The 14,810-nt window shown below is 46.9% G+C and overlaps 1 protein-coding gene across 1 annotated transcript in view; it reads left to right on the plus strand.

Annotated features, from left to right (window-relative positions):
* Nucleotides 1-3,266, plus strand: part of LOC139412443 (alpha-ketoglutarate-dependent dioxygenase FTO-like) — a 111,692-nt gene extending 108,426 nt beyond the window's left edge. The window contains exon 8 of the mRNA XM_071159232.1: nt 3,108-3,266. Within this exon, the coding sequence (XP_071015333.1) occupies nt 3,108-3,266 (159 nt within the window). The remainder of the gene's footprint in view (nt 1-3,107) is intronic.
* The last annotated feature ends 11,544 nt before the right edge of the window (nt 3,267-14,810 follow it).

Consider the following 14,810-nt stretch of genomic DNA (forward strand, 5'->3'; position numbering starts at 1 on the left):
CTGCATTATAGACAAGCCTTTTGAAAACGGTTCTCATATGCAAATGGATTTTGATTACACTGACTGCAGCAAGGACTTAATGTGAATCTACCCATCCGTTCACCTACCGCAAATCCAGAATGATGAATGAGTCAAGACTGTTAATGCTGATATTGTCTGGCCCTGGTGGAATGAAATGGAGGGATGCTGGTCTGAGGGGATAAAGCTTACAATTGTGCTTCTGTCGATGTTTACTTTGAGGGAATGAGAACTGAAGACGATAGCACTGCTACAACAAAACAGGTATGCCTTCCTAGGCCCATCTCTGGAAAATGGCTTTAAAGGATGTGTGTGATTAGATCTGTCAGTGACGACTCAGACACTCTTTCAGCTCCTATATTTATCCTGCTGTGGGTGACTGCAGGTCTTCAGGTCAAAGCTCTCCTCTCTCTACCTGCCAACAGGGCTCTGGACAGTAGACAGGACATATGTGTGGGTGGATAGATTAAATATTTGTATTATTAACCCACATGTTAGCCGCTAGTAGCCCTCACATCTCTCGTCCTGTCACTAGCCTTTCTCATTACCACTCTGACCTTTGTAATGGGATGTAGGTAGCACCTGACAACTATTCACCTCCATTAGCCTAGCCTAGCGCTGGTCAGCCTTCTGTTTACCAGATCTGTGTTAGCCTAGTGCTGAAGGTTTACAGTGCCTGTGTTACTGTTAGCACCAAGAGGCTATTAGCATAGCACTGGTCAGCCTGGAGTTTATATGACCTGCGTTAGCAGGAGGCTCCAGCATTATCCTAGCGCTGCTCAGGCTAATGTTTACAGGACCTGTGCTACTGTTAGCACCAGGAGGCTCCAGCATTATCCTAGCGCTGCTCAGGCTAATGTTTACAGGACCTGTGCTACTGTTAGCACCAGGAGACTCCAGCATTATCCTAGCGCTGCTCAGGCTAATGTTTACAGGACCTGTGCTACTGTTAGCACCAGGAGGCTCTGTACTGTGAGGCTCCTTGGTCCATAATGATAAGGCCCAGCCTGTAATAAACTCTGAGTCGTAAACACACTGCTTCTCGGCCCCCATTGGCCTCAGGGCCTTGTAACTGCTTTATAACACATTTATTACCTGTTTAATGGAGTGTGAGCTGAGTTGAGTCATAACATAAACTTACTGTAATCTGATTTTTTTCTGACAAGCGTAGCAGTAGTTGTAAGTCATCATTATGTGCACACCTTGGTGTAAGGATTTGAAGAGCCTGACATTATTCCTATGCCTCAATTAGGCTGTTTCTATGCTTGGCATTGAAATATAAGTGTGTGTGTGGTGTGTGGGGATATGGGAGCCAGTTACTTTGTTATCCCAAAGCACCCCCACACAGAGAACAGACAAACGGGCAGTATATGGGGAATAGAATCATGAAGATGTATCCCCTATATTTCCTGTAGGCTGCCTGAATACATTTAGAAGCTAGAAGGCAGCATAATGTCTCATAACCCGGAGGTATTTGAAATGGAACAGCAGGGCTTTCTTTGAAAAAGAATAGTTGATGTGTTCCGAGAGCTCACTGTTTACTTTATGTGATTTGGACTGAAATGCAAAAAACGAGTTATCTTTTTATTTTCATCTTTGGATAAGAAGTGCAAAGCCAATGTTTGGGCTTCTGTTGCACTGCAGCCAGAAGGGAAACTGTTTTCTGAAACTTTGAAGTAATTTCCACCTTTCTGTAACTCAAAGTACCGTCTGCCCTTTTTCTTTGGAAATATGTTCACAGCCATACAGCAAAGGAAGAGTTCATGGTTCTTCTAGGCTATTGCATGTCCAATATGTCATCCCTTTTCTGGCATCTTTAGGTTAGATAGATCATGTATATTTTTCTGTTTAAAAATGGTATGTATTTTATCACCATTCTGATGTGTTATATACACAAATAAAGGTTAAGAGATTGTCTTGTTTAAGATGGGCCTACAGATTTGCCATCACATAGACAAATAACCCCCTACAACATGATGGTTAATTAAAGTAACCCCTTGGTCTGTAGATATCTCATTTTGCTTTCAAGACTCCTTTCTCCAAATACCAATTTGAGCTCTCCAACCGTCTATTATCTTGTGTCTGTAAAGAATCAAGGTATTAATCTTTTATGTTTTGGAGAAATCTGATGAGTGTTATTTGCAGGGACCTCCTGCTCGACCGACCAAGATTGGGGAGCTGGCATGGGGAGAGACACGAAATTGCAGAGTAAATCAATACTGGCCCAGTAATGTTAGGGGATCCTCTTTCAAAGGGCTACGTTGAATTTGTAAAACCCCGTGTTTTTCATCTCTTTTTCATTCCAACCTCACTTGTTATCATAGTTGCTGTTGTTTGTATGTTATTTTAGCTTCTTGCCCAAGTAGCTATTTTGCAATTTGGACGAAAATACAATTAGAGCGACATGTGTTTCCGCTGGTCCTAACGTTAGACAGATGCGTGAGTCTATTGAAGCCATACTTCTAGTCCTGAGCTCTGGCAGGTCTGTTATAAAATCCTTTCAGTAATGTATATGGTGTTCAATATGGAGCCAGGCTGATTTCTACTGTACTGTGGCCATGGATGTGTAAACCTCTGACAGAGATAAAGCCACTCTTTCATGTTGTAAAGCATGTTGTCACACTTTGGCCTTGACTGAGATCTGAGAGAACGCTACCCAGCCACGTATTTACCCATGTGTACGTGACTCATCTCTGTTTGCACAGATCCTTTATCTTGGCCTTCAAGGGTTGGATTTGATAGAAAGCCCAGTTAGGTTATCCAGCACTCTATTCCAGGTATGGGCCCAGGCATTAGCCTCACTAACCTTGTCACACCTGTTCATGGTAAATTTAGATTTTAGTCATTTAGCAGATGCTCTTATCCAGAGTCACTTAAAGGAGCAATTAGGGTTGAGTGCCTTGCTCAAGGGCATATTGACAGAGTTTTCACCTAGTCGGCTCGGGGATTTTGAAGCAGCAGCCTTTCGGTTACTTGCCCAATGCTCTTAACCGCTAGGCTACCTTGAAGTATGTGTCTATGTAACGACCTCAGTGTTTACAGCCTAGTGTCAGGAGGCCCCTGCACCTGAGTTACGTCATTCCTTACAGGATCAGATCATTCCCAACGTCTCACAGGTCCATACACATACAGTCTTCCGCATTAGAAACTTCAAGGAAAATCTCCCACAACACGTCACACTGATCCTTCCTACGTGTGTAAATGGCTTTCCCACCATCTCTGAGTGCATCTCCACCATGGACCCCTGACACCATGTCCTCTCACCGCCCATCCCTGATGGGATTGTTTAGGTATCCCTCTCTGTCCAGGTTGAACCAACAGTAGCAGGCCTGGAGTGTTACAGACTACACAGAGAGGGGTTTAAAGTGACAATCTCTCCTGCCCCAGATACAGGTGCTCTTAAATCCTCACAATAGTAAACAGGTTGATCTCACGAATCAAAATATCCCCTCTGACAGCCATGGTGCTGGAATTTAAGTGGATTTAAGTAACTACCTGACTGGTCACGTGTGGCTCAGTTGGTAGAGCATGGCGCTTGCAATGCCAGGGTTGTGGGTTTGATTCCCACGGGGGACCAGTATGTATGCAAGTTGCTCTGGATAAGAGTGTCTGCTAAATGACAAAAATGAAAACATGTAAAATGTACTTTGCCGTTCAGCCTTAAGCTGTCAGAGACAGAGAGAGCTGTGTGAAAGTCAGACACTCTTGCAGATCGGGTTTCTCCGGGACTTGAGCTTTGGGTGATTGATCACACTGTGCAGACTCTGACGGACCTGGACTCCACTTAAGCACACAGCTTTTCTCCTCCTCCTCCTCCTCTTGTCTCCTGAAGAGCATGCAAGTACAAACATCTCTGACACAGTTCTTTACCTAGAAAAAAGTCTGGAGGCGGCTGTCCAAAACACTTCTTCTTTCTAATATAGGAAAATTGAGCTGCTTTGAACTTGGGGGGTTTTGATAACTACTTGGTATGCTTCCTGAAGGATAACCTGTGGGCTTGGCTTCCCAAGACCTAATCACTTTGATTAAGTGCCAGCGCCAAATATCTCCACACTCAATAGACCCGGCCCTACCTCCTAATTCCCCCCTTCTCATCTGTAGGCTTCTGAAGCACACCGCTTGCTTCAACTCTCAGTAGGTAAAGCCTCACTCAGCCCCCTTAGTTAAGATAATCCAAACTCCTCTCAGATGCTGTTCCTTTGTTGTTTTGTTGAAAAAGGTTCTGGCAAATAATAAACTCCCCCACGCTTGCCCTCTTCCTCCCCTCTCCCTCCCTCTCTCCCCCTGACAGTGTTCCTGTTTGGGGTCAGCGTGGCCTCCTTTCCTCTGGCTGATTGTGTGAGTCATGGCTGTGGATGCACGTGGTACTGGAGTGGTACTCCCCCGGAAGGCAGAGGAGAGGAGGGAGAGGGCAGCTGACTATGACTGTAGGGCCATGGCCTCTCCAGAGGAGGTGTAACACAGTAGGGTGATTAGCAGTGGGCTTTAGGCTGTGCTGTGTGCTGCGAGATGCAGACTCCAGCTTCATTTCAGCCTCAGTCCCAGACTGGTGGATCAACCATTGATACTACTGGAGGCAACTCAGGGTCTAACCCTCCATGGTCCCATCACACTCCCTACCCCCAGCCTCACAAGCTAGCTCTAGCCCCCCAGGTCATGGGTGGTTTACAGATGGAACGATGTGTCTATGTTAAATCACTTTCTCTTAATTCCCTCCCAATGAAAGGCTTTAGCCTCCTCCTTGTCTGTCTTTGTTCAGCTGTAGTTATGCACTGTGTGTCACTGTGTGTCACTGTGTGTCACTGTGTGTCACTGTGTGTCACTGTGTGACACTGTTTCTGTTAGAGGTTTGAGTTAAGAACCAAAACCAAAGTAATTGTTTTTAATTCATGCATTTCTCTTTTTTATACTCCTATTTTTTGTCTTATTTGTGATAGAAATTGTCATAAACAGTAGACTTTGGAAACTAAAAACCTAAAACTTCAGATTATTGACTTGTGTTCACGCCATCACGATACCAATGCTTGCTTTGATTTTGCAGGGTTTCTAGAGATGCATTTTGGGGAATGTATTTTCAAAACACGGTATCTGAAGAAAACCGCTGGATGGAGATGCAGATTGAGGGAGAAAATTGGTTGACCCCTTCAATCATCCCATGCCCTTCTGTTATTCAACCGCTGGGATATGAGGGCACTCCACTCGGACATGTTTTCACTCTGCGTATGTGAGGCATCAATCTGTTGTTTCTCATGGGTAACTTCTAGCCAATGTTATTCTCTGTAGGTTTCCCCCCTCCGTCACTCTAACCTAAACCATTCCAGAGTGAAATGCGGAGGCTTGAGTTACTCTCTGCTTACACACACATCACATACTGTAGAAAAGATGACAGCTGGGACAAACCTGATTTAGAGTTCCATTTGAACGTCTTTTTTCTCAGCCCAATTCAGCGGCAGAAACCAAAGACGCCTGGATAAAAACTATAACTGTGTTTTTCTAACGTTCATTCTGTTTGCTTTGCGTTACGATGAGATGCATGGTAGGATGGTATGATTCACGCTAGGTTGGACCTGACCAGAGACAGAGAAGACTGCTTCCTATTATGATCAATTAGAGATGTCAAGAAAACTGTCTAGACTTGATATGATTTACTAAGCTCAACCTCTGAAAGTAGAAATAACTGAGGGAGTGTTACTGAAATGTCTTTGTTTAGAGATCCTGCAAACAGACTAACCAGAGCTTTGAGTCTGTGACCTAAGAGTTGTCATTTTGCCTGGAGTTGTGGCAGATCTGAACTTCAATGCAGTCCCCAACACCAAAGTAATGTCTTATAGCGTCTGAATAATGTAGAAAGACCTCATCCGGCACGGTGGATATCAACTTGGCTCTGGTGTGTGTATGTGTGTGTGTGTGTGTGTGTGTGTGTGTGTGTGTGTGTGTGTGTGTGTGTGTGTGTGTGTGTGTGTGTGTGTGTGTGTGTGTGTGTGTGTGTGTGTGTGTGTGTGTGTGTGTGTGTGTGTGTGTGTGTGTACACTAGACAAGGCGGTTTGGGCTGCCTTTATTATTTTGTTTAGATACTGTATATATATTTTTGTTGGGGGGCACTGGGGTGTGGATAAGCGTGTGTCACGGCCTTTCACAATCCCTTATGAGAGAGTCCCACCCAGTCCCTGTGTGAGTGAAAAGCCTTGCCCCCAGCAGCCCCAGCTCAGTTCTGATAACCATGAAGGGATTTGGGCTGGATGGGGCAGAACCTAACTGGGCTGATTGCTGAGAATGGGGCAGGGGAAATCTGCTACAGGCAGGCAGAGGGCGGGTAGGGGACTGATGAAGGCTTCTCTGAAGGAAGGAAGCATCTGTGTTGCCACTGCCCCCGGTAGTGTCCCTGTCTAATACCCCTGGATGAGATATAGTACGGGAAAGGAGGGGAACATGAGTAACCCCCAGCCATCACACACAAATCAGCCCTGTGTTGTTCTCAACCTCACACTGTCACATAACAACGGAAAACTACTTTTACTAAACTTTGGGTCCCACTTGCCCAGTAGTATACTAGTTTGGATCCTCTCAGGAAGCTGTGTGGTGTTGTTGATTAGTTTCAGCCATAAAGGTTACAAAAAGGTAATTGATTACGAGCATTCCTTGTGTCAGTGTTTTTCCACCAGTACTTGTTTGAGAAATGAGTCGAGCACAGAGACAACCCATACAGAGAGAGAGGATTTCCTGAATGGGACATGTGCTTGTTTTGCTCGCTGTTTCACCTTGTCTTCTGCCTCTCATAAAACACCCTGAACATGAGATAAGACAAATTACAGTTGCAGCTGTAGGTGTCTCAGTGCGTTCCTCTCTCCCTGCCCCGAGGCAATGTTACCTATGCACTACGGGGCCAGGCGTGGCTTGGGAGCTGTCACTGTCAGGAGGCCCCCAGAGGCCCGGCTGCTCTGAGCAGGGTGGGCCAGGACTCTGACGGCCTGTCCCCCCGAGCAGGGAGCATCAACCTCAGGGACAGGTCCACACCTTGTTCCCCTGACCCCCAAAACCTGGTTCCACTTCTTCACACAACCTGCAACTAAACCATTGGTCATGGAACTAAACATGTCCGCCAGTGGCAGCCAATTATGTGATTTGGGCTCCAATTTAGAATACACAGGCTTCCACTTTAGTGACTGGAGCGAGTTAGAGCAGGACCCTTCTTCCTCTTTCTGTAGACCCCTGTTACTCTTCTTCACGTCTGTCTCGGTTCTCTCTGAGATCTGCTGAAAAAACTCCCAGGTAACGCTTGTTGTTGATGTCAGTAAACATTCTAATCTTGTGTCAGAGAACAGGGAGATGATGTGCTTTTCTTTCTTCTGTGTAGGTGGAAGGGCTGCAGGGGGAGAGGCTCATTTTGTGAGGGAAAGAGTAGCAGTAAATTACTGATAAGTGACAGGCAGAGCAGCTTATCATGTGACTGCATCAGTGTGGAATGAGGGCCTGGTTTGTGTGAGTTGAACTCTCTGACACGTCTATGCTGGGAAGGTGAAGGTGAGGTGTAGAAAGAGGAGGAGGAGGAGAAGAGAGGAGGAAGATGAGAAATATATTAGATGTGAAGGAGGAAGAGAGCAGGGAAACAAAAGTGAGGGGAAGGTGAGAAGAAAGGAAAGAAGTGGGGACAAGAGAGGAGAGTAGAGGGGGCTGGTGACAGGAGGGCATTTGGGTAGGTGGTGGTGCACTGCACACAGCATGCCTGGGTTTATTTTCAGATGCAGTTTACGATTTTTCATGGTCGTGTCGTTCTCCCTTCTCAAAATAATCTGCAGCCGGCTTTTCTGTGGCTGGCCTCCTTTCATTTTGGGGTTTGTTTTTGAAAAGGTTGCTATTATAGCCGAATGGTTTGTGTGCTTATCTAAACACAGCAAGGCATTAGGCCTCGCTCCGGTTACAGGGCCTGGCATCTAATGAGAGAACCAATCACACAGAGGAAGCCGACAGATCAGTCCTCCTACTGCCGCTCCACTGCCACCAGACCTAACATGTGCCTTACCTCTTTTCCTCTTTCTGTCTGTCTTTCTTTGTCTCTGTAACTCTCTCTCATCATCTCTGTCTTTCTCCTTCTCTGTCTCTGTAACTCTATCTCATCATCTCTCTCTCTCTCTCTCTCTGTCTTTCTCCTTCTCTGTCTCTGTAACTCTCTCTCATCATCTCTCTCTCTCTCTGTCTTTCTCCTTCTCTGTCTCTGTAACTCTCTCATCATCTCTCTCTCTCTCTCTCTGTCTTTCTCCTCCTTTCCTGTCACATCTCATCTCCCTCACAACTATAGTTAATTAAATCAAGTCACATGTTTGGTAAACAACAGGTGTAGACTAACATTGAAATGCTTACTTACGAGCCCTTCCCAACAATCCAGAGAGAAAAAATGATTGTGAAGTGCGCTATGTGGATGTGTAAATACATAGATTAACACTCAGGGCTCAATCTAGACTGAGAGTGTGTGCAGATCATGATAGTCAGACAATAATCAATATTCGGGGATTAGGGTGTTCTAGGGGTTTACAGTGTCAGCATATGAAGGGTGTGATTGGTTTCTTCGTAGACTAGACTGGATAGAACAGCATTAATTCCTGGTGTTATCTATCTAACTGAGGAAGACTGAGACTGAAGAAGCACGAATTGTGCGAAACGTCAGGAATTTTGTCTTCCTAAATTGTAATGACAGTGGTGGAAAAAGTACCCAAAAGTTATACTTGAGTTAAAGTAACGACCTTCATAGAAAACGACTCAAGTAAAAGTGAAAGTCACCAGGTAAAATACTACTTGAGTAAATGTCTCAAAGTATTTGGTTTTAAATATACTTAAGTATCAAAAGTCAATGTAGTTGCAAAAATATACTTAAGTACCAAAAGTAAAGTATAAACAATTTCAAATTGCTTATATTAAGCAAACCAAAAGGCACATTTTCTAAAATCTTTTTTTTATGGAAAGCCCGGGGCATACTCCAACACTCAGACATCTCCTGTAGTTACACTGGGCTCTGCTGTACATTAATTACACTGGGCTCTGCTGTAGCTACACTGGGCTCTGCTGTAGCTACACTGGGCTCTGCTGTACAGTAGTTACACTGGGCTCTGCTGTAGTTACACTGGGCTCTGCTGTACAGTAGTTACACTGGGCTCTGCTGTAGTTACACTGGGCTCTGCTGTATAGTTACACTGGGCTCTGCTGTACAGTAGTTACACTGGGCTCTGCTGTAGTTACACTGGGTTCTGCTGTAGTTACACTGGGCTCTGCTGTAGTTACACTGGGCTTTGCTGTACAGTAGTTACACTGGGCTCTGCTGTACAGTAGTTACACTGGGCTCTGCTGTACAGTAGTTACACTGGGCTCTGCTGTAGTTACACTGGGCTTTGCTGTACAGTAGTTACACTGGGCTCTGCTGTAGCTACACTGGGTTCTGCTGTACAGTAGTTACACTGGGCTCTGCTGTACAGTAGTTACACTGAGCTCTGCTGTAGTTACACTGGGCTTTGCTGTACAGTAGTAACACTGGGCTCTGCTGTAGCTACACTGGGCTCTGCTGTAGCTACACTGGGCTCTGCTGTAGTTACACTGGGCTCTGCTGTACAGTAGTTACACTGGGCTCTGCTGTAGTTACACTGGGCTTTGCTATACAGTAGTTACACTGGGCTCTGCTGTAGCTACACTGGGTTCTGCTGTACAGTAGTTACACTGGGCTCTGCTGTAGCTACACTGGACTCTGCTGTAGTTACACTGCGATCTGCTGTAGTTACACTGGGCTCTGCTGTACAGTAGTTACACTGGGCTCTGCTGTAGCTACACTGGACTCTGTTGTACAGTAGTTACACTGGGCTCTGCTGTAGTTACACTGCGATCTGCTGTAGTTACACTGCGATCTGCTGTAGTTAAACTGGGCTCTGCTGTAGTTACACTGGGCTCTGCTGTAGTTACACTGGGCTTTGCTGTACAGTAGTTACACTGGGCTGTGCTGTAGCTACACTGGGCTCTGCTGTAGTTACACTGGGCTCTGCTGTAGTTACACTGGGCTCTGCTGTACAGTAGTTACACTGGGCTCTGCTGTAGTTACACTGGGCTCTGCTGTAGATACACTGGGCTTTGCTGTACATTAGTTACACTGGGCTTTGCTGTACAGTAGTTACACTGGGCTCTGCTGTAGCTACACTGGACTCTGATGTAGTTACACTGGGCTCTGCTGTAGTTACACTGGGCTCTGCTGTACAGTAGTTACACTGGGTTCTTCTGTAGCTACACTGGGCTCTGCTGTACAGTAGTTACACTGGGCTCTGCTGTAGCTACATTGGACTCTTCTGTAGTTACACTGGGCTCTGCTGTAGTTACACTGGGCTCTGCTGTAGCTACACTGGACTCTGCTGTAGTTACACTGGGCTCTGCTGTAGTTACACTGGGCTCTGCTGTACAGTAGTTACACTGGGATCTGCTGTAGTTACACTGGGCTCTGCTGTACAGTAGTTACACTGGGCTCTGCTGTAGCTACACTGGGCTCTGCTGAAGTTACACTGGGTTCTGCTGTAGTTACACTGGGCTCTGCTGTAGCTACACTGGGCTCTGCTGAGGTTACACTGGGCTCTGCTGTAGTTACACTGGGCTCTGCTGTAGTTACACTGGGCTCTGCTGTACAGTAGTTACATTGGGCTCTGCTGTAGTTACACTGGGCTCTGCTGTAGCTACACTGGGCTCTGCTGAAGTTACATCGGGCTCTGCTGTACAGTAGTTACACTGGGCTCTGCTGTAGCTACACTGGGCTCTGCTGTAGTTACACTGGGCTCTGCTGTACAGTAGTTACACTGGGTTCTGCTGTAGCTACACTGGGCTCTGCTGTACAGTAGTTACACTGGGCTCTGCTGTAGCTACACTGGGCTCTGCTGTAGTTACACTGGGCTCTGCTGTAGTTACACTGGGTTCTGCTGTAGTTACACTGGGCTCTGCTGTAGCTACACTGGGCTCTGCTGTAGTTACACTGGGCTCTGCTGTCGTTACACTGGGCTCTGCTGTCTCTAGCTTTTCTATGGGAATGTTATGCTCTCACCAGTCAAAGACCCTGTCAGGAGTCAGCGGCTTTGAGTCCTGATCCACAGTAGAGACAGTAGAGAACAGTAGATCACTGTAGTGTATGCATAGTGATCCTTCTGCTAGTGTGAGACTCTCCTCTGTCTCCCTGCTGCAGTCATATGATTTATAGAGGAGACTCCCTGTTGAAGAACCTGAAGAAGGATCACTCAGGTCTGCAGAGAAGGAGTGCTTCACCTACACTGCTACTGTACTGTACCTGCTGGCATGGCACTCCTTATTCCCATTTCAGTTTCTGGTTTTGAAGTAGAAAGAGAGAAGCCAGGCTTGGCTGCCTCTCCTTTTCTTTTTTCAAAGTTAGTGATTGTTTAACACTTTATATATTCTCTTTCTGCGTGTTTATTGGAGGTGGTGAATTAGGTCTGAAGTGTTCACTGCAGGTTGTGTTCAAAACTTGAAAGAAAGGAAGCCCCCCCCCCCCCTCCCCCTCTCTCTGTCTCTCACAGACACACACACTCCGGTCCCTGCGTGCTTTGGCACAGTTGTCATACAGCACACAGCGTTATTTGCACATTATTAGTTATTACTTTATCGTCTCCCGAAGCTATCAGAAGACATCCTCCTGGAATATACAGCAGCATAAAGCCATCAGTCCTCATTACCGCTACCCTGCACCACAGTTTACACAACACACACACACACCACACACTCATGATGACAACATGCTAATGTGTGGGTGCCGCTGACATGGCTGCACACACATGATATGTGAGACACACTGAGACTCACATCTGTGAATGGGACTGAGCTGAATGTGGCTGGATGATAAAATAACTCACTGAGGCTTTTGTATGTGCAGTCAAACAGAAACATAGCTGGATGGGTTAGTTAGTAAAGTCTCACTGCCAGAACACGGAATATGTAACACCGTTCTGTACCACTAGGTGGCAGGGTGCTGAAAGGGAGTGGCTCAGGGTGGTTGATGGTCGAGGTGTTCTCTCCCAGTCCTACACAGGTGTGCTGTACAGTAGAACCCCCGGGGGCTCTGGGGCTTGAGAAGGGCCCCAGCAAGTCAGTGAGGTGGGTGAGTTACTGTGTCTGTCTCAGATAGTAATCAACCTAGCAGCCCTGCCTCACCTTGCCTTGCCTTACCTGTCTCACCTTGCCTTGTCTTACCTGTCTCACCTTGCCTTGCCTTACCTAGCCCACCTTGTCTTACCTGTTTCACCTTGCCTTACCTTACCTGGCTCACCTTGTCTTACCTGTCTCACCTTGCCTTGTCTTACCTGTCTCACCTTGCCTTGCCTTACCTAGCCCACCTTGTCTTACCTGTTTCACCTTGCCTTACCTTACCTGGCTCACCTTGTCTTACCTGGCTCACCTTGCCTAGCCTTACCTGGCTCACCTTGTCTTTCCTGTCTCACCTTGCCTTGACTTCCCTGGCTCACTTTGTCTTACCTGGCTCACCTTGCCTTGCCTTACCTGGCTCATCTTGCCTTACCTGGCTCACCGTACTTGCCTTACCTGGCTCGCTTGCCTTACCTGGCTCGCCTTCCCTTACCTGGCTCACCTTGCCTTGCCTTACCTGGCTCACCTTGCCTTGCCTTTCCTGGCTCACCTTGCCTTACCTTACCTTGCTCACCTTGCCTTACCTGTCTCACCTTGCCTTGCCTTACCTGGCTCACCTTGCCTTGCCTTACCTGGCTCGCCTTGCCTTACCTGGCTCGCCTTGCCTTACCTGGCTCGCCTTGCCTTGCCTTACCTGGCTCACCTTGCCTTGCCTTACCTGGCTCACCTTGCCTTGTCTTACCTGGCACACCTTGCCTTACCTGGCTCACCTTGCCTTGCCTTACCTGGCTCACCTTGCCTTGCCTTACCTGGCTCACCTTGCCTTGCCTTGCCTTACCTGGCTCACCTTGCCTTGCCTTACCTGGCTCACCTTGCCTTGCCTTACCTGGCTCACCTTGCCTTACCTGGCTCACCTTGCCTTGCCTTACTTGCCTCACCTTGCCTTGCCATACCTGGCTCACATTGCCTTACGTGGCTCACCTTGCCTTACCTGGCTCACCTTGCCTTGCATTATCTGGACCGTCTTGCCTTACCTGGCTCACCTTGCCTTGCCTTACCTGTCTCATCTTGCCTTGCCTTACCTGTCTCACCTTGCCTTGCCTTACCTGTCTCACCTTGCCTTGCCTTACCTGTCTCACCTTGCCTTGCCTTACCTGGCTCACCTTGCCTTGCCTTACCTGGCTCACCTTGCCTTGCCTTACCTGCCTCACCTTGCCTTGCCTTGCCTTACCTGGCTCACCTTGCCTTACCTGGCTCACCTTGCCTTGCCTTACCTGTCTCACCTTGCCTTGTCTTACCTGTCTCACCTTGCCTTCCCTTACCTGTCTCACCTTGCCTTGTCTTACCTGTCTCACCTTGCCTTGTCTTACCTGTCTCACCTTGCCTTGCCTTACCTGTCTCACCTTGCCTTGTCTTACCTGTCTCACCTTGCCTTGCCTTCCCTGGCTCACCTTGCCTTGTCTTACCTGTCTCACCTTGCCTTCCCTGGCTCACCTTGCCTTGTCTTACCTGTCTCACCTTGCCTTGTCTTACCTGTCTCACCTTGCCTTCCCTGGCTCACCTTGCCTTGTCTTACCTGTCTCACCTTGCCTTGCCTGGCTCACCCTTAAAGAATATAATGAAATATGTTTTGATCCTTCCCTCTCTCTATTTGGCCCGAGGTGTCTGTGAATAACAGATGTACTAACCTGAGTTCCCATCATTAGGCCTGTTCTGTGCTGGAAGTTGGATATGAAGATTAAGCAAATCAGACCTCCTGCACTGACATGCCTCTCCTCTCTTTTTTACCAGAGCCTGTTGTTAGTGCCTGCGTCCCAAATGGCACCCTATTCCTTATGTAGTGCACTACTTTTGACCAGGTCCCATAGGGCTCTGGTCAAATGTAGTGCACCACATAGGGAATAGGGTCCAATTTGGGACTAATACAGTGACTAACCTTGATGCTGCTTGATGTAGCAAAGAGGCCACATTAGTACTAACTAATTCCCCTGGCTGTGGTTTTGGAAAGCCTTCCTCTACATGTTCCTGAGAGCTGGAGCAGACTGATTATGGGGTTGGTGTGTGTAGTCCTTTGATTCACATTGCAAGCATATAGGTCTTCATTCCTCAGAAGTCATTCATTTGTCTGATTGAGCAAGATGCCTACTTCAAGTCATCCATCACAGGACAGGTGACATGAGAAAGGCGTCACCCAAAGCCCCGGTGGCTTGGAGCTTATTGATGTTTATCTGAGGAGTTGGAAAGGTATCATTGTGAACATGATGTAATGTGGTTGTCATCAGAGGACTGAGAGATAGTTAATGTACTATGGAAAGTGGACATGCTTGAACAACTGTGTTGACAGCCTTGCTGGAAGGATTATTGTTGCTTTGATGAAATGACTACCTTGTAAATAAAACGTTTCAACGATGGAATATTAGAACTGGTTACCTTACTTATATCGTTGAGATTATTGCTGTTTGTTTGAGTGAGAACGTGTGTCAAAGAAGACAGAGGAGAGCAGAGTGACGTTGACTGAAATCTGTTGTAACTGTAGTACTACAGTACTAACTGTAGTTTTATGGAGGACGTGGCTGCTCTCCAGAAGGTCACACATACAGTAACAACGTTGTCTGACAGCCATAGAAGCAGTGTCTCTGCCCGCGCTGTTGTCGTTGACGTGTCCTCATTTGTTTCATCCTTCA

This window comes from Oncorhynchus clarkii, chromosome 6, assembly GCF_045791955.1.
Source record: "Oncorhynchus clarkii lewisi isolate Uvic-CL-2024 chromosome 6, UVic_Ocla_1.0, whole genome shotgun sequence".
In the NCBI taxonomy this organism is placed as follows: domain Eukaryota; kingdom Metazoa; phylum Chordata; class Actinopteri; order Salmoniformes; family Salmonidae; genus Oncorhynchus; species Oncorhynchus clarkii.